This window comes from Etheostoma spectabile, chromosome 15, assembly GCF_008692095.1.
Source record: "Etheostoma spectabile isolate EspeVRDwgs_2016 chromosome 15, UIUC_Espe_1.0, whole genome shotgun sequence".
Classification (NCBI taxonomy): domain Eukaryota; kingdom Metazoa; phylum Chordata; class Actinopteri; order Perciformes; family Percidae; genus Etheostoma; species Etheostoma spectabile.
This window is the reverse complement of record NC_045747.1, coordinates 24,153,152-24,177,751: the sequence shown is the minus strand read 5'-3', so window position 1 is coordinate 24,177,751 and position 24,600 is coordinate 24,153,152. Positions and strand designations below refer to the sequence as shown.

At 41.0% G+C, this 24,600-nt stretch overlaps 2 protein-coding genes across 2 annotated transcripts in view; both read right to left on the bottom strand.

Annotated features, from left to right (window-relative positions):
- si:ch211-106h11.1 (volume-regulated anion channel subunit LRRC8D) overlaps nucleotides 1–8,372 on the bottom strand; it is a 16,707-nt gene extending 8,335 nt beyond the window's left edge. The window contains exons 1-3 of the mRNA XM_032537314.1: nucleotides 8,262–8,372; nucleotides 5,786–6,114; nucleotides 141–710 (exon numbers count right to left, since the gene is read on the bottom strand). Of these exons, the coding sequence (XP_032393205.1) occupies nucleotides 141–710; nucleotides 5,786–6,112 (897 nt within the window). The 5' untranslated portion in view covers nucleotides 6,113–6,114; nucleotides 8,262–8,372. The remainder of the gene's footprint in view (nucleotides 1–140; nucleotides 711–5,785; nucleotides 6,115–8,261) is intronic.
- LOC116702834 (calponin homology domain-containing protein DDB_G0272472-like) lies at nucleotides 2,356–4,070 on the bottom strand. The gene has a single exon (XM_032537319.1). The coding sequence runs from the start codon at nucleotides 3,960–3,962 to the stop codon at nucleotides 2,679–2,681; it is 1,284 nt and encodes a 427-aa protein (XP_032393210.1). The 5' UTR covers nucleotides 3,963–4,070; the 3' UTR covers nucleotides 2,356–2,678.
- Nucleotides 8,373–24,600: the final 16,228 nt, after the last annotated feature.

Genomic DNA, 24,600 nt, shown 5'->3' with positions numbered 1-24,600 from the left:
AGATAGATAGATAGATAGATAGATAAGATAATAGAGATAGATAGATAGATAGATGATAGATAGTAATAATCGCATAGATAGATAGAAATAGATAGATAGATAGATAGACAGATATACAGATAGATAGACAGATCTCTCACCTTGTAAATGACATCTGAGCTTTCGCTGTGGGACCTAAACTTCCTGACCCGTTCGAACAGCGCCCTGGTCTGTTCCCCATCACTTTTATCCAGACTGGTCACCTGCCTGGGGCTGTCCACCACACCCGAGGGCTTGGACAGAGGACAGTGCACCTGGGACGTGGACGACATGGTGGAGTTACAGGACAGCGTGGACGGGCACGGGGAGGGAGGCGTGGCAAAGGACCTCTTCAAGAGCGGGCTGTCTGTGCCCGAGTCGATGCTGGTTCGTCGCGTGCGTGTCACCGAGGGTGAAGGCGAAGTGGAGGAGAGCGGAGGTCGGGGTGGAGGCCTTTTCTCCGCCACCTCCATCTCCTGGATGCTCTCCTGGCGGGCGGCGTGAGACAGGACCTGGGAGGTCCACGGGGACTCGCAGCACTTTGCCAGGATGGCCAGGAAGTGCTCTATGCGGGCGGAGGTGTGGGGGAAGTGGAGCCAGAAGGAGCCGCTGGCCACCAGCACCAGGGACTGCAGCATGGCCAGGTAGGGGAAGAAGCGGGAGTACAACGGCAACGCCTTGTGGTAGCACACCTGGACACACAGGTAAGACACACTTTAAGCACGAGAATTACAGGTTTTGATCATTCTAGGGCAGTGGTGACATTGTGTATTACACTGTAAGGGGAAGGCATGCCTTTACCCTCCAACTCCTTCAGCCCTGACCCTGAGGAAAACATCAGAGGAATGAAATATATACTGATTATCAGAAAAAATGTGTTACTCACCGGTCACTTTATAGAATAGAATATAGTAGAAGACAGATAAACATAGTGGGGTTCAAAAGTTTGGGCCCCCCCAGGTAAAAATGTGTATTAATGTGCATAAAGAAGCCGAGAAAAAAGATGTAAAAATCTCCAAAAGGCATCAAGTGACAGATAAGACATTCGTATAATATGTCACAAAAAGTTAGATTTTAGTTCCATCATTTACTTTCAAAATAACAGAAAACTAAAAAATGGCGTCTGCAGAAATTTGGGCCCCCTGCAGAGTCAATACCTTGACGCCATTTTGTTGTTTTCTGTTATTTTGAAAGTGTAAATAATGGAAATAAAAATCTAAGTTTTTGTGACATATTAAACAAATGTCTAATCTGTCATTCTATGTTTTTTTGGAGATTTTTCCATCTTTTCTTGGCTTCTTTATGCACATTAATACACATTTTTTGCCTGGGGTGCCAAAACCTTCAAGCCCCACTGTATACACCCACAGACGGACTGAAGAGCAACTTCTTCAGTTATCATTTAAACATTGAAATCCCCCCCCCCCCCCCCTCCCTTCTCCATGGTTACCATGCCCCAAACATGCTCATTAAAAACTCTACCTGAAATGTGAAGGGAGTGAGACTTCAAGAATCTGGAGGAGGAAGTCTACCCAAGTTCTCTGAAGATAAATGTGAATAATGTGACCGTGGGTGCTTAATATTTGTTTGGTATTCAGGTCAAATTGACCCATTTCAAATTTTTACAAGAAGAAAAAAGGTCCAAGTTACATTTTTTCTACCTGCAAATCAACATCTTTTCCTTATTTCCTGTGATAAACATGTATTCCTGACTCAGAACATTATTCTGGATATGACACTTATGTTGTTTCCATAGTGGATTTTTAACATGAATTATAACCTTATGACAAAAACCCCACTTCCATGTTTAATAGTGTGCTAGCAGAGACTGATGCATTCCCTAAACATAGATGTTATCTCAGCTGTTGGAAATTAAGATAAAGACAATATTTGTTAAGCCTCGTGTTGTCTTCCCATCAAAATGGAAAATCAACACTTTTTATCGATGTTTTTAACTTTTTCTTACGTTTTTTGTCCCTTTTTTCAACACTTTCATCGTTTTTTTCACAGTTTGTCCCTTTTTTTGACGTTTAACACTACGTAACACTAACTTATTAACTTTAGTTTTACAGTTATTTTTGGAATTTATGGTCAATAAACCTCATTTATAGGAAATTGAATCTAATGTTTGAGTTAGAAAAGCAGAAATTAGGAATTATTGAGACTAAAATTAAAGGAATGGATGTTGATGATAATCACAGACTGGAATATGTCAACTTTTACTCAACACTATTTCAACAACACTTCCATTTGTTTTCAAATGCTATAAAATCTTCAGTTCAATAAAAAAAAGGAAAAGAAGTGAATCATAGACGTGTGTTTGTATTGAACCCGTTTAAAAAGACACATGCACAGATAAGAGATTCATTTTAGAAATGAATTTATTTTTTTATATTTGAAACGTGGCAGAAACCAGATCACCTGGAGTCCACCAACGCTATGTTAAAATGAACCTGCAAGTTCTTGAAACGTGGCAGAAACCAGATCACCTGGAGTCCACCATCGCTATGTTAAAATGAACCTGCAAGTTCTTGAAACGTGGCAGAAACCAGATCACCTGGAGTCCACCAACGCTATGGTAACCGGATCACCCGGTTACTAGGGGGGGGGGGGGGGGGGGGGGGGTTGAGATGAAGTGGAGGAGAGACAGGTTGATGGAGTTAATCCTCTCTCACCTCGTTCTGCTGCTCCTCCGTCACTCTCACTCTCTCCCTTTCTTTCTTCTGTATTTTCAATCCCTCCTTCTCTCTCTTCTCCTGCTCCTTCCTCTCTTTCTTGACTCGTTTCTCCATCTCCTCTTTTTCCCTCTTCTGCCTTTTCAGTTCTTCCTTCTCTTGCTTCTTGTTTTCCTCCTTCTGTTTATTCGCTCGCTTCTCCTCCTCTTTCCTCTCCTTTTTCAGCCTGTCTTCTGCTGCCTTCTGGGCCTTTTCCTGCTCTTTTCTCATGCAGGCCTTCTCCTTATCAGTCTTCTGAGCCAGGTCCTGCAGGCGGACCAGATGGACCTGAAGTTCAGCGTTTTGAGCTGTTAGGAGGTTGATGGTGTTCTCCATTTGTTTCTCTTTGGTCTGGCACTTCTCCATCCTTCTGCTCAATGTCTCCATGTCTCTGTGGCTCTGCATCTGAAGAGCTGAGACCTTTTCTTTTAAGAGCTGGATCTCCTGGTCCATCAGGTTCCCTTGGTGGATCCACTCCTTTTCTCTTCTCTCCTTCTCCATCTCATACTGCTTCTCTAAGCTCTGCTTTGCAGCGAGCTCTTGGGCCATTTCTTCTTCCAGAGCGGTGAGTTTAGTTTGGAACTCAGCTTCTCTCTGGATCATCTGCCGTTGCTTGTCCATATGCTCGGCTTCGTCCTCCAAAGTCTTTCTTTCCAAAGCCATCTTTTCTTCTGACATTTTCTTAATCAGGGCGTCTTTTTCTTGAACGACATGGCACAGTCGAACATTGTCCTCAGCCAGGGTTTTAATAGTTGCGTTCTTGTTCTTCTTCTCCTCTTTGTTTTTCTCCTGCTCCTGTTTCCAGAGGCCGAGAGCCCGGTGGAAGTCAAATTCGGCAGAAATAGAGATGTTCTTCTGCGCCTTTAAGCTTTCCTTGAGCAAGGGGATCTCTTTGTTTTTCTCCCGCTCCTCTTTCCAGAGCCCGACGACCCGCTTGAGGTGAACTTTGGCAGAAAGTGAGATGTTCTTCTCCTTCTTTAAGCTTTCCTTAAGAAGGAGGATCTCGTCGTTTTTCTCCTGCTCCTTGTTCTTGCAGTCCTTTTGGACATTTTTCCTGATGGTTCTCTCGGCACGTAGCGCCGTCAGGATTCTCTGCTTCTCTTCTTCGAGGCCAGTGTTTTGGGATACCAGCTGGTTCATCTGGTCTTGAATTCCCACTGGGTCCTTGGTCAGGTCCTGGAGCCGTGTGCTGGGAGTCGAGCAGACGACCGTTTCTGGAGTTGTTTCCATGTTTGTTGAAGTATTTCTTGTGATAGACAGAAGAGATGTGTCTTGAAGGAGTTCAGACTGTTAACTGCCTGTAAGCACCCAGGGTTGTATTTATAGAAAATGAAAGTTCCAGAATGTGTCACTGTGATGTCATGCTGCCTTTGATGATCATAGAACATAGAACATGTTCCAATCAGTTCAATTCCAGGAGCTTTATTGACATGGACGTTTCCATAACAACCATGCCAAAGCATCAGGAAAAACCCAATAAACAGTAATAAATATGTACAACACATTAACACGATATTAGGATGGGTTCATCTCATTTTCTAAATCTATTTGTATGGTTATTAAGCAATATGAAACAAAAGGCATATTCCAATAAAAATGTAAAGACAGTAACATTTTACATTGGACATGAATATGTACAGATATTTAAAACTGGGATCTTTGTGTGTGTGTGTGTGTGTGTGTGTGTGTGTGTGTGTGTGTGTGTGTGTGTGTGTATATATCTATGGTGATGATACACTGTGTGACGTTAGGCTGCATCACATGACTTCTCCTGTCTGAAAAACAGCAAAATAGAAGTATATGTGTATATATGTATATATGTATATATTTACATATGTATGGTTCAATGTAGTATTTGAAATTAACTTCACTTAGGGTCTTCTTAACACTGTAACAAAATAAAATGGTATGCCTTCTCTATTAAAATATTGTTATTAAACACAACAGTGCATTTGTTTAGACAAGGATGGCTATTACAAGTGATACAAAGAAAGACATATTCAGTTTTAACAGTCCTGCGTGAAGCTTTTAAAAAGATGTGTCGGTAACTTAAGATGTGTAACAAATGTACTTATTTGAACTCAAACAAAGATCTTTTCCTAAACATAACCAAGTCGTTTTGCATCATTTCACGGTAACTTACTTGTTGAACTCAGGTTGAAACGTGGCGCTAAAAGGTTAGCCGCCCAGTACGGGAAAGGTGACGCCAAAGTCCTGACCAAGCGGCCGTAGGTGACGAATTGGGAGTAAGAATATGTTGGTTTATGATCACCTGGTGAATTTAAGTCCAATATTCACTCTCCTTTTCACTGTTTTTGGTCTCGACCAACTGCTAATGGAAACATCTGACCCTTTAGCAGCTAATGCTACACTAGCTAGCTGCTAAATGTATGTCTTATGTTTATTACAGGGCTGCCATCAATTAGTACGTTTTTCTATGTAAATGGCTGTAATAATCACTATATTTTTCACTGTTTTTGGTCTCAACCAACTCCTAAGGGAAATATCTGGCTCTTTAGCAGCTAATGCTACACTAGCTAGCTGCTAAATGTGTGTCTTATGTTTAGTACAGAGCTGCTAGCAATTCATAGGCTTCATTTTTAAAGAGTTTTTTCTCTGTAAATGGCTGTAGGTGACAAACTGAGAGTAAGAATATGTTGGTTTCTGATCACCTGGTGAATTTAAGTCCAATACTCTCTCTCTTTTTCTTTGTTTTTGGTCTTGACCAACTGCTAAGGGAACTATCTGCCCCTTTAGCCGCTAATGCTACACTAGCTAGCTGCTAAATGTGTGTAGCAATTAGGACGTTTTTAAAGATTTTTAAAGATAGTCAATATTTTATCATCATTACACAGAGTCTACAATAGTAGATCACCTAATCATGGTCATTGCATTTCTGTGAGTGAATTTTAATTTGTAATTTTTTGAGACGACGCCCCAAAGAGCTGCTTTCAAAACTTTGGCACTTTTTCAACATTACCAGCCATGCCTTTTAATTTGATTCAATAGTTCTGTTGCATTTTCAAAGACAAGTGAAGCTAGTGTGACAGTACCTGGCTTACGTAAACGTACTGCTGGTAGACCAGGTGTGTGCGTCGACCCCGGGCGGTGGAATGAAGATTTGGGCCGAGGTTGCGTTGAACGTGGGGCTTCAATGATGGTTTCAACGCAGCCCCGCTAGCTGAGGTATTTGGGGTAACAAGTGGATCCAATGGCACGCACACCACTCGGTCCCTGGACAGCTGCTCGGTACAAGCCAGGACGGACGCCATCAGCATCAGGACCACCAGGTAGTCCATGAAGACCTCCCACCAGGGCTTCAACAGTTTACTCCGACTCTGATGCTGGTTCAGAGGCGCCAGCTCCGACAGGGAAAACATGGCTTTGACAGGGATGTGGCAAAAGTGGAAAAGAAAAGGTTAAAAGGTGAAGAAAGGTCTGAGGGCCGCACTTAAAGGGACAAACATGAGTCTGGCCTTCATTGTCAGCGTCAGCAGGTTAAAATCTGGATCAATAGAGGTACGTTACATTAAATAGGATGGATGTACACACACAGCATGTTCACTCTGTGTGTGTTTCCGTTCTCAAAACGGGAAACAACAAGAACAACCATTGAGATAGCTAGCCAATTGCTGAAAAGAGCAAGTTTTTAACCCCTCTGTCATGTTTTGGTCCCTTTTTTTTAGGTTAGGTTTTTTTGATGTTTCCAACACTACGTAACCCTAACTTATTAACTTTAGTTTTACCGTTATTTTTGGAATTTATGGTCAATAAACCTCATTTATAGGAAATTATACCTAATGTTTGAGTTAGAAAAGCAGAAATTAGGAATTATTGAGACTAAAATTAAAGGAATGGATGTTGATGGATAATCACAGACTGGAATATGTCAACTTTTACTCAATACTATTTCAACAACACTTCAATCTGTTTTTTCAAATGCTATAAAATTGAACAAGACGCCGCAAAATTAATGAAAGTAGAGATTTGCACTTGCCAAAGAGCGTTGGAATCAATCATGTTATTTTGGGGAATTATAAAGAACATTGATATAGGAAAACGGGTCAGTTTGACCCGAGGACGACATGAAGGTTGTTGGTGTGGCCAGACCTTACTGGCAATGCAGAACTACAAAATCTGTGACCGGTCAAATTCTTGAGCAGTCGTTTTCAAACCTTTTTCGGTAACGTACCCCCTTTGGATTTTTTTTTTTTTTTTAAGCCAAAAATCTCCTGAACAGCACAAAAAATATAAATAAAAAATACGTAAGGGGTGCAACACAGCGCTGTCAATGATACATCTACCAGGGCTGTAGTCAAGACCACCTTTGTCGAGTCCAAGACAAGTCCAAGACCAGGACTAGTCGAGTCCAAGTCAAGGCCAAATCCAAAATGGTTTGAGTCCAAGACAAGACCGAGTCCAAAAAGGTTTAAGACCGAGTCCAGGACAGAATAAAGGTCTTATGCATGACAGTATCAAGACAATCATTTTGGGTTTCCCTTTCCCTCCAATGTTATTATCAACATAATAAAGACACCTGGACTCGGTCCAGACCAGAAGCCATATTGGGCAAGACCAGTGGCCGGGACCGAGACAAGTCCGAGTCCAAATACTAGCGAGTCCGAGACAAGTCCGAGACCACAGAGAAACGGTCTTGAGTCCGGACTACAGCCCTGACATCTACTAAACAACAACGTTGTAACTGAACATTTAAATGCAATGCTCTACTTTGAATGTTTACAGTCATCACTAAATGTTATTATAGTTATTTTATGAATTATGCATGACATATTTTCAAATAAGCATTTTGAAAAAAATCTCACGTACCCCCTACAGTACTCCAAAGTACCCCTAGGGGTACGCGTACCCCCATTTGAGTGCACATATGTGGTGGCATTTATCAAAATATGTGAAATATCTAAAAACTGTGTCACCACTTTTGGGAACAGCTGACCACGGCCTGCTGCAGGAACATCTGGATCTTTTTAGAGAATATGAGTATGAATAGAAGAGGATTCCTTTCCCCCCAAAAAACACATTTTACAATAAGTTTCTTAATGAAAACCTTATGGACCGAGATGAAAACAATATTTTCTGCCACAGTCGGAGGAGTTGTTGTTGTTGTTGTTTATTTCAAAAGATATTTCTGTATTTGTGTTTCGGTCCTTGCTTTTTTTTAAAGAAAGTAATGTCACGCTTTCCTCTGCAAGTCTAATAAATAATACAATAAAGTTTATTCTCCAAACTTTAACTTGTTTTTTTGAAACTTAGTTATGAGTATGAAGTTTTTAGGAGCTTTACGCACGAGTTTCAAGTAGTTCAAGGAAAATGCTTCAGGGTTTAATGAAAATTTCACACAAGAGGAAATAAAGAAAACACATCTTTAAGCTTTCATATCACATCAAAATAAGGCGTACATACTATTGCTATTGTAGGCCAAATCTCTGGAGTCTGCTTTTTGGCAAAAACACAAATCACAACCAAACAGTTTATGATATTTTTACAGCTCAGAATTTAGCTTTCACCTACCTCGGTCAATAACTTGTTGTTTCTCTCTCTCTCGCTCTCTCTCTCGCTCTCTCTCCTTCTCTCTCCTTCTCTCTCCTTCTCTCTCTCTCCTTCTCTCTCCTTCTCTCTCTCCTTCTCTCTCCTTCTCTCTCCTTCTCTCTCCTTCTCTCTCTCTCTCTCGCTCTCTCTCCTTCTCTCTCTCCTCTCTCTCTCCTTCTCTCTCCTTCTCTCTCTCTCTCTCTCTCTCTCCTTCTCTCTCTCCTCCTCTCTCTCTCTCTCTCTCTCTCCTCTCTCCTTCCTCTCTTCTCCTTTTCTCTTCTCTCTCTCCTTCTCTCTCCTTCTCTCCCTTCTCTCTTCTCTCTCCTTCTCTCCTCCTTCTCTCTCTCCTTCTCTCTCTCCTTTCTCTCTCCTTCTTCTCCTCCTCTCTCTCCTTCTCTCTCTCCTTCTCTCTCCTTCTCTCTCCTCCTTCTCTCTCTTCCTTCTCTCCTCCTTCTCTCTCTCTCTCTCTCTCTCTCTCTCTCCTCTCTCTCCTTCTCTCTCTCTCTCTCTCTCTCCTCTCTCTCGTCCTTCCTCTCTCTCCTCTCTCTCTCTCCTCCCTTCTCTCTCTCTTCGTCTCTCTCTCTTCTTCTCTCTCTCTCTCTCTCCTCCTCTCTCTTCTCCTTCTCTCCTCCTCTTCTCCTCTCTCTCTTCTCTCTCTCTCGCTTCTCTCTCTCTCTCCTGATCAGCTCCTACACAAACTTTATCTCGCGCTCTCTGGCTTCTGCCTGAAAAAATAACAAATCTCCGACTTACAACTCTCTCCTCAGCTCCGACAAATGTTCGCTAAAAAAAAATTCTACAAAGAGTTGCCATCAGGGCATGGGATGAGTGGCTGAAAATTTAATTCAGCTATAGAAGCTTGTTCAAGACCCACTGGGGGGGGGATGGGGGGGTTGAGGATGGGGGGTGGATGGGGGGGAAGGGATGCCTTTACCCTCCGACTCCTTCAGCCCTGACTCTGAGGAAATCATCAGGAATGTTAGACACAAATCACAGTCGCGTGAAAATATTTACTCATTATTAGAAAAAATGTATTACTCATTACTCACTTTATAGAAAAGAATAGAATCGAATAAATCTTTGTTGTTTTCTTTGGCTCACGAGAACCCAGAAGACAGATAAACATACAGTGGGGCTTGAAAGTTTGGGCACCCCGGTAAAAATGTGTGTTACTGTATATAAAGAAGCCAAGAAAAGATGGAAAAAACTCCAAAAGGCATCAAATGACAGATTAGACATTTGTATAATGGCCTGTGTCACAAAAAGTTAGATTTTATTTCCATCAGTTACACTTTTAGAAATATCAGAAAACAACAAAATGGCGTCTGCAAAAATGCGGGCCCCCTGCAGAGTTTATACCTTGACGCCATTTTTTTGTTTTCTGCAGATCTTTTGGGTTCACATCCACAATGCGAGTTTTCCTGTTTCCAGCAAAACCCCCCGAGGTGCTCTGTAGGATTAAGATCTGGTGACCTTGGAGGCCATTTGAGAACAGTGAACTCAATGTGGAAGAAACCAGTTTAAGGTGATTTGAGCTTTATGACGTGGCGCATTATCCTGCAGGAAGTAGCCATTGGAAGATGGTTACATGGTCATGAAGGGATGGATACTCTCAGCAACAAAGGTCAGGCAGGTAGTAAGGGGTCCTAACACATTCTCACTTCCAAGAGCCTGAAGCCTTTGTACAAGCATGGATCCATGTTTTCATGTTGCTTATTCTGACCTGACATGTTAATATCGCAAGACTCCTCAGACCAAGCAACTTTTTTCCCAATCTTCTTCCAATTTGGAGAGCTTGGGCCAACAGTAGCCTCAGTTCCCTGTTCTTAGCTATCAGGAGTGGCATGGGAGGACTCTTTTGCAGATGTATCCCATCAGCTTTTTAGTTTAACATCTTGTGCGTTCAAAGATGCTCTTCTGAAAACCTCAGTTATGACGAGTGATAGTCTATATCCACGACGTCCGTCCCCTTCCTCTTTCTTTGTGTTGGAGTTCTAAGGGCCCACATGTGACCATCTGGCACATAGCCACTTAGATTACCTTTACGTCCCATTCAGATGCTGGCTTTAAACTTCAGAAATGCTGCTTCAGAGTTGCTGCCCCATGATTGGCTGATTAGATGTTGTGTTAACGAGCAATTTCAATTTTGGCTCCTGACAATCACAAAAACAATGTAATAAAAATCACCGGCTTTACCTTATTTCCTGTGATAAACATGTTTTCCTGTCTCAGTTCAGAACATTATTCCGGATATGACACTTATGTTGTTTCCATAGTGGATTTTTAACATGAATTATAACCTTATGACAACAAACTAACCCCACTTCCATTTTTAATTGTGTGCTAGTAGAGACTGACACATTCCCTAAACATTATCTCAATTGTTTGAGGTAAAGACAATATTTGTTAATACATTATGAAGCAAAATTGTATTTCAGAATTGGTTTTAAAACCTCAAATAAGTCCCGGGTCAGTTTGAGCCGAGGGACACGAGAGGGTCCCGAGGTGAAGACAACACCAGGGTTAAAGCCGACTATTGGATAGTTGAATCTTGAACATTTTATCCTAATTCATAAACTCGTTCATAATATATTCATGGCGCCCTGCAGAACCTGTTTATCCAGCAGGGGCTGCTGAAGAAGTGTGTATTCGTTACACACAACAGCAGCATTTGTCTCCACAGCTGTAACCCAGCTGATATTTCCATTCTTGCCTTTACGTTACATTTCATTGAGCTGATGCTTTTCTCCAACCAGATGAAATCAGGTGCTGTTGAGCAAGGCACCGTACCCCCCCCCCCCAACCGCTCAGGGCGCTGGTTCGGCTGGCAGCCCACTCACTCTGACATCTCTCCATTAGTGCATGTACAGATCCTGAGCATGTGTGTGTGTGTGTGTGTGTGTGTAGTTCAGGACTGTGTGTGATTACTGACAAAAGCGTGGACACAGAGTGTAAATTGTAATTTCCCCATTGGGGATCAATGAACAAATTAAAAATTAAAAATTAAAAAGTAAACCAACTTTCAGTAAGTGCATTCAACCGTGGAGGTACAAACTCTCAAAAAAGCAGGAATCAAGCGTTCAAAGTGCCACATGCAGGTGAAAAAACAACCTTCCTCTTAGCCAAGGTAGATTAGATTAGATTAGATTCAACTTTATTGTCCTTACACAGGTACAAGGCAACGAAATGCAGTTCAGGTCTAACCAGAGGGTCAATAGCAGCAGGTGCAGGATATACACTGGTTCCATAAGGGCAGGACATGGATATGTACTGAATAAACATAAAAAATTAATACTAATTAATTAATACAAATAAAGTTTGGGCAGAAGCTATCAAAATTAAAGTGCAGTGGAAAGTAATTGCATATTACAGTTAAAATATGCACTCTAAGAAATATCTGTAAATTAACAGTTGCATGACTGTAAATTTTAACAGAAAGTGCCCCTTGTATGTGATAATCTCTGGACATTACGTATTACTTACTTGTACATATTGATATCGTAGCTCTTTTACCCTCTCAGAATTTCTCTCAAATGGTACTCTGTAGACTTGTTTGAGACTTATCAGTTGCGTTTCAGGACACGGTCAATTGTGGAGAGACTCACACTGTTGATCCTTCAAAGTTCTCGTTGTCTTCCTCAACTCGCTGTTGTATTTCTCGCAGACGAATGGATTTTTTGAAGGGCCCAAATTTAAAAATAATTTTCCCCTGCTCTTTGAGAAATACCCCTCCTTTCCCCCGGCATGGGCACTTTTTCACCAAAAAAACATCTTGGGTTTTTAAATTTTACAACGACCCAATGCAAGGGAAAACCAAAAAAGTAAAATCCCTAAAAAAATTTTTTTTATGTAATACTATTTTTAGTTTACTGTAAACTGCAAGAAAAGGGCCAATTTTTTTGAGATTTTCCCGTAATTTACTGAGACTTTCCCCAATGGGAAAATACGTACTGTAAGTTTGAGGGGGCCCCCAATAAAAGTACACTTACCGGTTTTTGTTCTCTGAATGTCCTTGACAAGGGGCCACAGAGAAACCCGCTTTTATCGGGGTTGAACACGTATCCCCCTTTTCCCCCATAAATCCATTTCCAAAGAACCGAAAATGGTGTTGTTGTTGCTCTAATTTCTTGGGAAAAGTGGCTCTTGTTTTTTTCCTCCTCCCCCCTCCTCCTCCCCTCTTCCTCCTCCTCCCCTTTCCCCCTCCGTCTCTTCTTCCCCCTCCCTTTCCCCCTCCTCCTCCCCTCTTCTTCCCCCCTCCCCCCTTTTCCCCCTCCGGCCCCTTTTTCCTCCCCTCCTCCGTCTCTTTTTTTCCCCTCCCCTTTCCCTTCCCCCCTCTGGGCTCTTTCTCCCCCCCTCCCCCTCTCCCTTTCCCTTTTCCCTTTCCCTTCCTTTTCGTCCACTTTCCCCGTCCCGTCCACGGGCCACGTCCACCTCCCTTCTACTTCCACTTCCCTCCTTTCCCTCCATTGTGAAAAACACACATCCCATTTTTGGGTTTGGGAAACCCGGGTTTATTCCCCCCCTTACTGAAATTTTGGGGCAACACCCTTTCTGATTTTTAAAACAGGTGTGTTAAAATTTTTAGTGCTTGTGGGTTTTCCAAAGACAAATTGTTACTTGGGATTTCACTTTTTGGGGCTGTGTTGTTCCTTCTGGTTTTAAGTGCCCCAAAAGCACATGTGCTTTTTTTAAAACAATGTGTTTACGTTTTTGGGACAAAGGGGGTTCCCATTTTCTACTGTGTCAACCACATAAAAAGTGTTTTTAAAATTCTCCCCAACTGTGTTCTTCCAAACCCAAAAAAGTGTTTTTACACTTTCAACTTTGGGGTTTTTTCAAATGGATTTTTTTTTTTTAGCAAAATCAGAAAAACTGTAACCCCCTTCCCCATGAGAGAGGGGAAAATAGTCCCATTTTTTATTTTTTTTTTACTGCTTTTCTACTGCTTTACCTGGCTGACGGGGTCGGAGTTCCGGAAAGTGCCCCCCTTTTGCTTGCCCCGGCTTTTTATTTTAAACCCCAAACTCCCTTTTTCTGTGTAAACTCTGCTATGTCTTTTTGCGCTTTGCATGGCTTTCAAAAAAAAAAAATAAAAAAGGAAAGGTTTTTTTTCGGGTCTTTTTGTGTGTTTGGATCCCTTTTTTGCTTGGGATGTTTTTAAAAAACCCTTTTTTTTAAAACCTGATTTATTTTTTTTTTATTTTGCTGTTGCTTTTTTTCCCCGCCCGGGCCGGGAAACCTCCGGTTTAAAAATGCCGACTGGGGTAACATGGCCTCCTTTTGAAAAAAGGGCCCCCTGGGAAAACCCCGAAGGTTGATAGTCCAAATTAGCTTTGGAAAGCACTCATTTCCCAAAACTTGAAAGTAACGGACGGTTTTTTATGTCCAAAAAAAATTTCAAAACAAAAACTTTTAAAAAACACAACATGGGGGTTTGCGGGAAAAGAAAAAGGTGTTTTTTTCGGAAAAAGCACAGAAATTTTGCATAAAAAAACCCAAAACAGAAACAAAAAATGAAACCCAAAACAACTGTTTTTGATGCTTTAAAACCGCGCTCCCCTCCCCCCCCCCCCCCCCCTGCAGTGAAGGAGCAAACTAGTAGCTTGGCCGAAAGCCAAAAACGGCCCCTTTTTTCGTGTAAATTTCTTTTTCGGGACCCCAAAAGGCTGAAAAGGGGGGGTTCCCCGGTCCCCTTTTACACAGAAAGCCTTCCGGGGTTAATGGGGTTTTTTCTCGTGAGGTGGTGTGGTAAAATCACGGGGGGGTCAACTTAACTCCAGTGCTGTTTTCCCTTTTTATTTGGGCCAAAAGAATCTGGAGCAAAGACCAAACGGCCCAAACCCCCAAAAGGATCGACTCTACACAGCTTGGGGTGGGGGTTTCTGTGTGTGTGGTGGTTTTTTGTGGTTTTTGTACTCTTTTCTGTTGCCACCGACAAATAAAATTTTGGAATATGTAATTTGGGGCCCGGGATCGTTCTTTTAAAAACACTTATCCCCCCTCTACAAATCAAACCCTTTTTTTTTTACTGTAGGGAAGGTTACGCTTTTTTGAACTTTTTAAAATAAATCCCAGCAAGGAACCTGCTGCACGGGCGGCTCAGTATCTGAAAACAGCGTGAAATCACAGTGCAGTGGGGCACCTAACAACCTAAAGGCACTGAAATTTGTTTTTAAAAATCTTAATTCCCTGCACAGCTCGGAAATGCAGGGGGGCTATCTTTTAAATTTTTGGTTTTTTTAAACCCTTTTTTTTCAGGGACACTGGGGGGGAGACGGCCCTTTTTTTTGGGAGGAACGACCTGATCCCCATTCACCCACAGTTTTGATCCCTCCCCCTCCTCCTTCTCCCCCCACGGGATGCAAACCCCCTCCCCATTAATGCGGGTTTCTAAAGCTTTTTCCCCTTTTACGTTTTTTTCTTGTTTCTCTCCCCATCAACCCCCCCCCCTCTCTCTCCCCTCTCTCCCCTTCCTTTTCCCCCCTCTCTCTCCCCCCACCCCCCCCAACCCCCCCCCCTTCTCTCCCCCCCTCTCCCCCCCTCTCCCCCGCCCCCCTCCCTCTCCTCCTATCTCTTCCTGCGGTGGTTCGGGTTTTGGAAACTGTTTGGTTTTGGGGTTTACCCCTGCTCCTCCATGTTCCGGGGTCCAACCCTTCTGCTACAAATTTTCCCCTTCTCTCTCTCCCCTTCTCTTCTCTCCTTTTCCCCCCCTCCCTTTTTCCTCTCTCTCCCCCTTCTCTCTCCCTTTTCTGTCTCTCTCTGTCTCTTCCCCCTTTCGAAACTTCTCTTGTCTCCTCTCTCGCTCCCCTTCTCTCTTTTTCCCCTTTTTTTTTGTCCTTCCCCGCTCTCCTCTCCCCTCTTCTTTTCTCTCCCCCCTCCTCTCCCCCTCCCCCCCTTCCTGTCTCTCCCCTTCTCTCTCTCTCTCTTTTTTTCTCTCTCTTTCCTTCCCTCCCTCCCTCTTCTTTCTCTCTCTTTTCTCTCTTCTTTTCTTCTCTCCCCCTTCTTTTCTGTCCCTTTCTCTTTTTCATCCCTCTCCCCTCTTTTTCCCCTTTTCTCCCTCTCTTCCCCCTCTCTTTTTCCCCCTTTCCCCTCTCTCTCGCTCTCTGTCTTTTTTCCTCCACCCCCCCTTTTCCAAACCCCCCCCATTCCCATTTCTCTTTCCCCTTTCCCCCCTCTTTCCCCCCTTTTTTCTTCCTCTTTCCTCTTCCCCTTGTTTTCCCCCTTTTTGGGGGTTTTTTTTCCCCCCCCTTAAATCCCCCCCCAAGTCCCGGGTTTTGCCCGGGCTCTTTTAAAGAAAATGTTTTTTTCCCCCCCGTCCAGGCCCGGGTCTTTAATTTGGGCAAACCCCGGGGTCCCTTTAACCCATTAAACCCCGGGGTTCCGGGCTAGAACCCCGCTCTTTTTGGAAAGACCCTTGGGGAAAAAATTAAATTTCCCGAGTCCTGGTTTTAGCCTGCCTTTAAAAAGAAACCCCCCAAGATAAAAAACCCTCCCAGAGGGCCTGGGCTAACCTTTCCCCTTTTTTTTGGGAAAAAACCCGGGAATAAAAAAGGCAACCCCAAACCCGGGTAAAAAAATCCCAGAGGTTTCCCCGGGGCTGACCTGCCCCTTTTTGGGAAAAACCCCGGGGATTAAAAAACATCCCGAGCCTGGCTAACCCGCTCTTTAAAAGAAAAAAACCTGGGAATAAAAACTCCCAAGCCTGGGGCAACCTTCTCTTTTATGGAAAAAACCTTTGGGGGTAAAAAAAATTTCCAACCAGAGTCCGGGCCCCCCAGGGGCCCGCTCTTTATGGGAAAAACCTTGGGGGTAAAAAAAAAATCCCCGAGCCTTGGGCAGACCTGCTCCCTTTGGAAAAGCCTGGGAAAAAATAACATCCCAGAGTCCTGGTCCGACCTGCCCCTTTTTTGGAAAACCCGGGGGGAAAAAATACCCTCCCAAAAGGGCCCCTGGGCTAGACCCCCTCCCTTTTTGGAAAAACCCGGGGAAAAAAATAACACCCCGAGCCCTGGTCCCGACCTGCTCTTTTTTGGAAAGACCTGGGAGATAAACCCCCCAATTGGTCTAGCCTGTCTTTAGGAAAGACCGGGAGATAATAAATCCAGAGTCCTGGTCAGACCTTCTTTATGGAAGACCTGGGAGATAATACCCACCAGAGCCGGTCTGGGCCTGCTTTTAGGAAAGACCGGGAGATAAAAAACCCAATCTGGTCTAGCCCTCCCTTTTATAAAAAGCCCTGGGATAAATAACCCAGGCCCTGGTCAGACCGCTTTTTAGGGAAAAGACCTGGGAGATAAATCCCACCCAGAGTCCTGGTCTAGCCGTTTTATGGAAAGCCCCGGGGGAGATAAATCCACCAAAGGCCCGGGTTAAAACCGCCTTTTAGGAAACCGGGAGAAAAATAACACCCGAGGGCTCAAGGGCCCCTCGGTAAAAAATAGAAGGGAAAAAGGTTTGCTCTTTCATTTTCCCCTTTTGTCCTGTCGGCTGGGGTCAAAAGGTTGCTCTACCCTTAACAACTTTTTGATTGCAATGTACTCTGGTTCCAAACATCAAGCATGTTCCCCCACTTTTTATTGTTTCGTGATATCGAATGAAAACATTCTGGAAAAGAAAAAATTCGAGGGAAGTATGAATACGCTCAAAGGAAATACTTTGGGGTCTCTTTGGATTTGACAATATATACATATATATTATATATAAAAACATTTTATTATACAAACACACAAACACACCACACCCCACACCCCACACACCCACACAAAACCACAAAACATCATGACTCATCTGCACATGTGCGAAGGGATGTGCGGGGGGGGGGGTTTGTGTACGATGGGGCCGAGGTGAAAACACACCCGACTGCAGGCGCGAAAAAATTGAGGAAAAAAACCAAAAACAAATTTTAAAACAATATTTTCAAATACATTCACACACCAGAGTGTCACCGGGGCATGACACTGCGATAAGAAGAAGAAAAAAATCTTATACTATGTGCACTACTGGTCAAAAGTTTGGGGTCACTTAGAAATTTCCATTGCACTCCATTATAGACAGAATCCCAGCTGAGATCAGTTGCCTTGTTTTTTTTAACCAGGGCTGCAGTGTTTAGAATACATTATGTGCTTACAAAATTGCATAAGGGTTGTCCAATGTTTTCTTAGTTAGTTTGACCGGTAGTGTATATTTTTAATGAGAAGTCTGTTGTTTTCTAAAAGCGTATATTGTGGTGCCATGATCTTATACTGTGAAAGTAACCGATGGAGCCGATTTTTGCATCTCTTTCAGGGAAACACGGCTTTAAAATGAGACAGCAGGGCTGTGGCGGGGCAAGCTGAACCTTAGAGGCCAGCACCTTACCAACACCCTCGGTTTCCCAGCTCGGCTGCGAGGAGGCCTGTGGCTTCACACCTCTTCATTTGCACTTTGTACACACACTGACACACGCGCCGACACGTTTGGGTGGGGTCGTGTTATGTGGCCTGATTCACACGACCATGTCATGAACAAAACATCCCGAGCTTTTCCGCAGACCTCTGCACATCGAATAGCTAATATCTTTAAACGTGAGCAACATTACACACACACACACACACACACACACACACGCACACACCACACACACACACACACACACACACACACACACGCACCACACACACACACACACGCACACACACACATCATGTTGTTGTCCAGAACTATGCTCAACAATCTGTAGCTGCTATAGTTGAGGATTTTGGAGAGGGAAGCTGGTTAAAAAAGGTTTTAAAGGTGAGATTTATTGAATTTAGATTTTTTTTTTATATATTTAAAACAATAGCCAACTTACAACATGAACATGAATAAGATAATAAGACAATATATCCTCTCCTGTGATGATGTTGTATCTTTTCAACCAAACAGAGGAACATTTGTACTTTGTCAATTGACCATTTAACCTTCATGACTTGTTATCCTATATCAATGTCCTTTTTAATTCCTCAAAATAACATGATTGATTCCACCCAACGCTCTTTGCCAAGTACAAATCTCTACTTTCATTAATTTTGGGTCTTATTCAATTTTATAGCATTTGAAAAAGAAAATGAAGTGTTTTTGAAATAGTATTGAGTAAAAGTTGACATATTCCAGTCTGTGATTATCATCAACATCCATTCCTTTAATTTTAGTCTCAATAATTCCTAATTTCTGCTTTTCTAACTCACACATTAGGTATAATTTCCTATAAATGAGGTTTATTGACCATAAATTCCAAAAATAACTGGAAAACTAAAGGTAATAAGTTAGTGTTACGTAGTGTTAAATGTAAAAAAAAAGTGACAAACATTGAAATAAGTGTCAAAAGTGTTGAAAAAAAGTGACAAAAACGTAAGAAAAATTAAAAAAATCAATAAATGGTACAAATCCCTTGACTTTTCTTCTGGTTGATTGTGGTTTTTGTTATTAAATGTATTCATAACTATTGGACGCAATGCCATTAAATTTGGTACAGACATTAATTTCTCCCTCAGGATTTTTCATTGAACACCATAATCATAATCTTTACACATTTATATCTATTTTTAACTGATATATCATGCATTGTTACATCTCTAAATTACATTATTAAGGCTTGTGGTATTCACTCATTGGCAGACCCTCCTCCACAGCGCTGCGGATGAGGGTCTGGCTAGTCCACACGGCATTCTGGGATGGAAGAAAAACGTGTTTTGGTTTGTTAGCATTTCTTTAAACCAATCACAAGCGCCTGACAGAGCCACGGTGCCGCTGCTAAATAGCCTCAAGAAGGAACATGTGTACGTTCAAAAGTTGTTTTAGTCGTCACCAGAAAATGTGAATTGGACATTGGAAGTTGAGGCAAAAAGGAGAAAAAAAGGCAACCAAAAGGCGACAAAAAGGCAATGAAAAGGCGGCAAAAAGGTGGTGAAAAGGAGATGAAAAGAAGACGAAAAGGAGACAAAAAGGTGGTGAAAAGGAGACGAAAAGGAGACGAAAAGGTGGCAAAAAGGAGGGGAAAAGGAGGCAAAAAAGGTGGCAAAAAGGCAATGTAAAGGCTGCAAAAAGGAGACGAAAAGGAGACAAAAAGGTGGCGAAAAGGAGGGGAAAAGGAGGCAAAAAGGATGCCCAAAGCAGACCAAAAGGTGGCGAAAAGGTGGCGAAAAGGAGGGGAAAAGGAGGCAAAAAGGATGCCCAAAGCAGACCAAAAGGTGGCGAAAAGGTGGCGAAAAGGAGGCAAAAAGGTGGCGAAAAGGAGACGTTTCTACCAATGTTATGTAACCCTGGTCGTCAACAGGAAACTCCGATTGGACAGATAGTCTAGCTAGCGGTCTGGATTTACCCTGCAGAGACCTGAGGACCAGGTAACCATAGTCCTCAGAAACCAGCCGCAGGTTAGAGCGCCGACACAGAGACAGAGGACGGGGACGGACATCCTGCAGAGTTTCCAGCGCCGCCAGAGCAACGTCGTGGATATACACCAGGCTTGTGGTTATGTATTTAGGCTCTCTCTCTCTCTCTCTCTCTCTCTCTCTCTCTCTCTCTCTCTCTCTCTCCCTCTACACCCCCAATTCTGCAGACGTAGGCACAGTCTTGGGTACCGTGTCCTTCTGAGGTTCTCACACCCTCTTACCTCTCTGTAACCCTGAATCATGATGCAAATCTCAGAGAGTTGGCTGCATGCGTGGGAGTGGGGATGCCCATCGGTTCACTCAGTTCAGGAGGTGTTATCATCAACGTCAACACCATCAAAGACATATTCATTTCGACAGTTGTTTAGCAAGCATGTGACATATTCATGCAAATAATTCATCTTCACAGACGCCACCGGGGGAGCGCCACGTCTGAACTCAGGATCCTTAGACTCAGAGATCTGATCTGAATCTGGGAAGTTTTCAATCTGACTGCAATTGATTGAAAAGAGTAGGAGGATGTGATGCGCCTGCACGTAGAAAGAAGAAACTGGTTTCCTGTTCAGTGGCAGGAACACTTGACGGTGTTGCGGCCTGTGATATGGTGCCATATCGAGAGTAGGTCGAGTCCACGGTTCCCATGGCGGCAGTAAATTAGTTGTACATCACGTAACTGCAAACCCAATTCCTCTTTTTTTCAGTTATCTCCGCCTCTCTCATAAACTATATATTTCCTTTTGTTTAAGTCTAATTTCTAGTAAATTCTGACTCAACACATTAAGCATCAAAATCTCACTCAGCCATCGGACTTTTTTTTTATACATGTCACAAAACGTGGAAGAAAAAAGGGGAAGGGCCTTTACCCTCTAACTCCTTCAGCCCTGACTCTAATAAAAATAAAATATAAAATACATACTGAATATTAGAAAAAATGCATTACTCAGCAGTCACTTTAAAGAACAGAATATAATAGCAGATGGATAAACATACAGTGGGATTTGAAAGTTTGGGCACCCCAGGTAAAAAATGTGTATTAATGTGCATAAAGAAGCCAAGAAAAGATGGAAAAATCTCCAAAAGGCATCAAATGACAGATTAGACATTTGTATTATATGTCACAAAACGTTAGATTTTATTTCCATCATTTACACTTTCAAAATAACAGAAAACCCCCCAAAAATGGCGTCCGCAAAAATATGGGCACCCCACAGAGTTAATACCTTGACGCCCTTTTTATTTTTCGTTATTGGGAAAGTGTAAATGAGGAAAAAAATCTAACTTTGGACTATTAATATCTAAACAATCTATCAAATAGGATTTTTTTAAGTTACATAAATGAAAACATTTTCCCAAAGACTCAATGAGTAACGTTAAATAATTTTTGTTTTTCCTTTGAACAAAATTAATTGGTTACATTTTTCCAGAACGAGCAGCCTGGTTAAATGGTGCCCGCACTGTGCGGCCCCTTGGCTGCAAGGTCAGCACAGTGCGGGCTTTCTTTCCTTGCATAGAGTCTCCATGCCAACCAAAGTGACAGAAACTAAAGTTGGGGGAAAATGAGTGGGGGGGGGGGGGGGGGGGGGGGGGGGGGGGGCAATCAAAGGAATCAAAGCTGTCGGACGGGAAAAAGTGGCCAGCGCTTCTGCGGGTCCGTGAGGAACCTCAGCGAGCGAGTAAACACCCAGGAGCCGAGGGGCTTCTTTTTCTGTTTAACTCATTTAACCCCATTTTTGTCTCATTTTTTCTCATTTTTGCCCTCATGTTGCCCTCATTGCCCTCATGTTGCCTCATTTTGTCTTCATGTTGTCTCAGGCCCCTAGTTGTCCCATTTTTCCCTCAGGGTTTCCTCATTTTTTCTTCATGTTGTCCTATGGCCCTCATGTTCCCCCATGTTGCCCCATGTTCTCATGTTGTTTTTGTTGTCCTCATGTGCCCTCTTTTTCGTCTGTTCCTCATTTTCTTCATTTTTCCCTCATGTGCCCTCCTTTGTTCATTTTGTCCTCATTTTGCCCTCATGTTGCCCTCAGTTGTCCATGTTGTTTCAGGTTTCCTCTTTTTCCTCATGTTGCCTCAGTTGTTCATGTTGTCCTCATGGTTTCTTAGTTCCCTTGTTGTCCTCAGTTGCCCCATTTTGTCTTCTTTTTTGCCCTCGGGTTGCCCTCTTTTTGTCCTCATTTTGTCTCAGTTCCCCTCATTTTGTCCCATGTTTTCTTTTGTCTTCTTTTTGTCTTCTTTTGTCCTATTTTGTCCCATTTGTCCTATTTTGCCTCAGGTCCCTCATTTTCCCCCTTTTTTTCCCCTCGGGTTTTCTGTTGCCCTCATTTTGTCCCAGTTGTTTCAGGGTGTCCTCAGTTCCCCTCATGTTGTTTTCATTTTTGCCTCATGGTTTTCAGTTTCTTCATTTTGCCCTGTGTCCTCAGGCCCCTCTTTTGGTCTTCATGGCCCTATTTTTGCCCTCATTTTGTCTTCATGTTTCCTCTGTTGCCTCATGTCATTTTCCCTATAAGTGTTCTTTTTACCTAAAAAAAACATGTTTGACAACAAAAAGCTTTTGGGGGAAATTTTGATGGTTTTTTTTTGGGGTCTTTTAAGCATAGTGCAGTTTTAGTATAGTAAAATAAAAGTATGGAAAGTATTAGTAGTAATATATGTAAGTGCAGTTTGTATAGTAAAATATTATAGTGCAGTATATATAGTAAAAATTTAATAGTTAGTGCAATATTAGTATAGTAAAATATATGGGATAGTGAGTAAGTATGTATAAAAATTTAGATAGGGCAGTGTTAGTATAGTAAATATATGCTTTGTGCGGGTATATTTATAGTTAATATAAGTATAGTTCAGTATTAGTATAGTATTTATAGTATAGTGCAATTAGTATAGTTAATTATCCCATATTGCAGTTTTAGTATGTCTATTTTATTAGACATAGTGCAGTTAGTATAGTATATATAAGTATAGTGCAGTATTAGTAAGTATAATATATAGTAAAAGTGCATATTAGTTTATAGTATAATATATAGCATAGGCAGTCTTAGTATCGTATAATATAAAGCAATAGGCAGTTTTAGTAGATAATATATAGAAGTGCTAGTAGTATAGTATAAACATATTTATATGCAGATTGTATAGTAATAAAATAGCATATTTGCAAGTATTAGTATAGTATAATATATAGTCAGTGCAGTGTTATATAGTTTTAAATATAGTATAGTGCAGTATTAGATAGTATAATATATAGCATAGTGCAGATTAGAAAATAGTATAAACATATATAGTGCAGTATATATGTATAATTATAGTTAGTGCATAAGTTTGTATTAAATAAAATAGATAGCACGTGTTGTGATATTAAAATTTTAGCAAGTGCCGTATTAGTATATATAATAAAGTATAGTAAAGTAATTAGTATTTTAAAAAATATATGCAAGTGCAGTATTATATAGTAAATATATAGTATGTGCATATTGGGTATAGTATAATATTTTAGTAAGTGCGGATTTGGTACTAAATATATAGCATAGTGCAGTATTAGTTATTTAAAATATATAGCTTGGCAGAAAATTAGAAAGATTAGAATATAGTATAGGCAGTATTAGATATAAATTAACTAGAAAAGTGAAAGTATAGTTTAGTCGTATAAAAAAGCATAGGCAGTAGGAAATGTATGTATAATATACATAGTCGTATTGTTAGTATAATATTGTTATGCGTTGATTGTATGTAAATTTATTTTAGTTAGTGCGTTTAGTTATAGTATAATATATAGCATAGTGCAGTATTGGTATAGTATAACATAGTATAGTGCAGTTAGTTATTTGATAATATATAGCTTTTAGTGCAGTTTAGTATATATATACATGTAGTCAGTTGTGTGTAGTTATTATATCATGTGCAGCTTATTTTTAGTATAATCTAGTATAGTGCAGTATTTGTTTTTATTTAATAAAAATTTGGCATAGTGCATATTAGTATGTTTTAATATATAGTATGTCAGTATTAGTATTAGTTAATATTCCCATAGTGCGTTTAGATGTATATACATAGTTAGTGCAGTATTAGTTATATTATATAGCATAGTCCCAGTTAGTATAGTTAATATGTCGTATTGCATATATTTTATGTATATATAGCATAGTGGTATTAGTAAGTATAATATATAGTATAGTGCGTATATAGTATAATATGGTATGTGCATTTATTAGTATAGTATAATTTTTGTATAGTGCAGTATTAGTATAGTATCTATTAGCTTTAGTGCAGTATTGGGTATAGTAAAGATATGTAATGTGCAGTATTGTAAGTAATACTAGATAGTGCGTATTAGTATAGTATAATATATATAGCATAGTGCATATTATATAGTTTTAATGAAATAGTATAGTGCATGGTAGTATAGTATAATTAGTATATGCAGTATTAGTATAGTTAATATAAGCAAGTGCAGTATTTAGTAATAGTATAATACATAGAAATCAGTGCGGGTATTAGTATATATAATATTACTAGTGCAGTATTGTATAGTAAAATAATAGTATATGCAGTGTTAGTATAATAATATATAGCATAGTGCAGTATTAGTATAGTAAAATATATAGTATGTGCAGTTATTAGTATATGTAAAATACATAGTATTGTGCAGTGTTAGTATGTATAATAATAGCATAGTGCAGTATTATATAGTATAAATATAGTATAGTGCAGTTTTAGTAAGTATAATATAGGGTATAGTGCAGTATTAGTATAGTAATAATATATAGTGGAGTATAGTATAGTATAATATATGCATAGTGCAGTATTAGTATAGTATAATATAGTATAGTGCAGTATTAGTAAGTAAAATAATAGCATAGTGCAGTATTAGAAATAGTAAAATATATAGTATAGTGCAGTATTAGTATAGTATAATCCCT

Bases quoted from the DNA above. Each gene is read 5' to 3' on its own strand.
- LOC116702834 (XM_032537319.1), bottom strand. From the start codon at position 3,962: ATGGAAACAACTCCAGAAACGGTCGTCTGCTCGACTCCCAGCACACGG.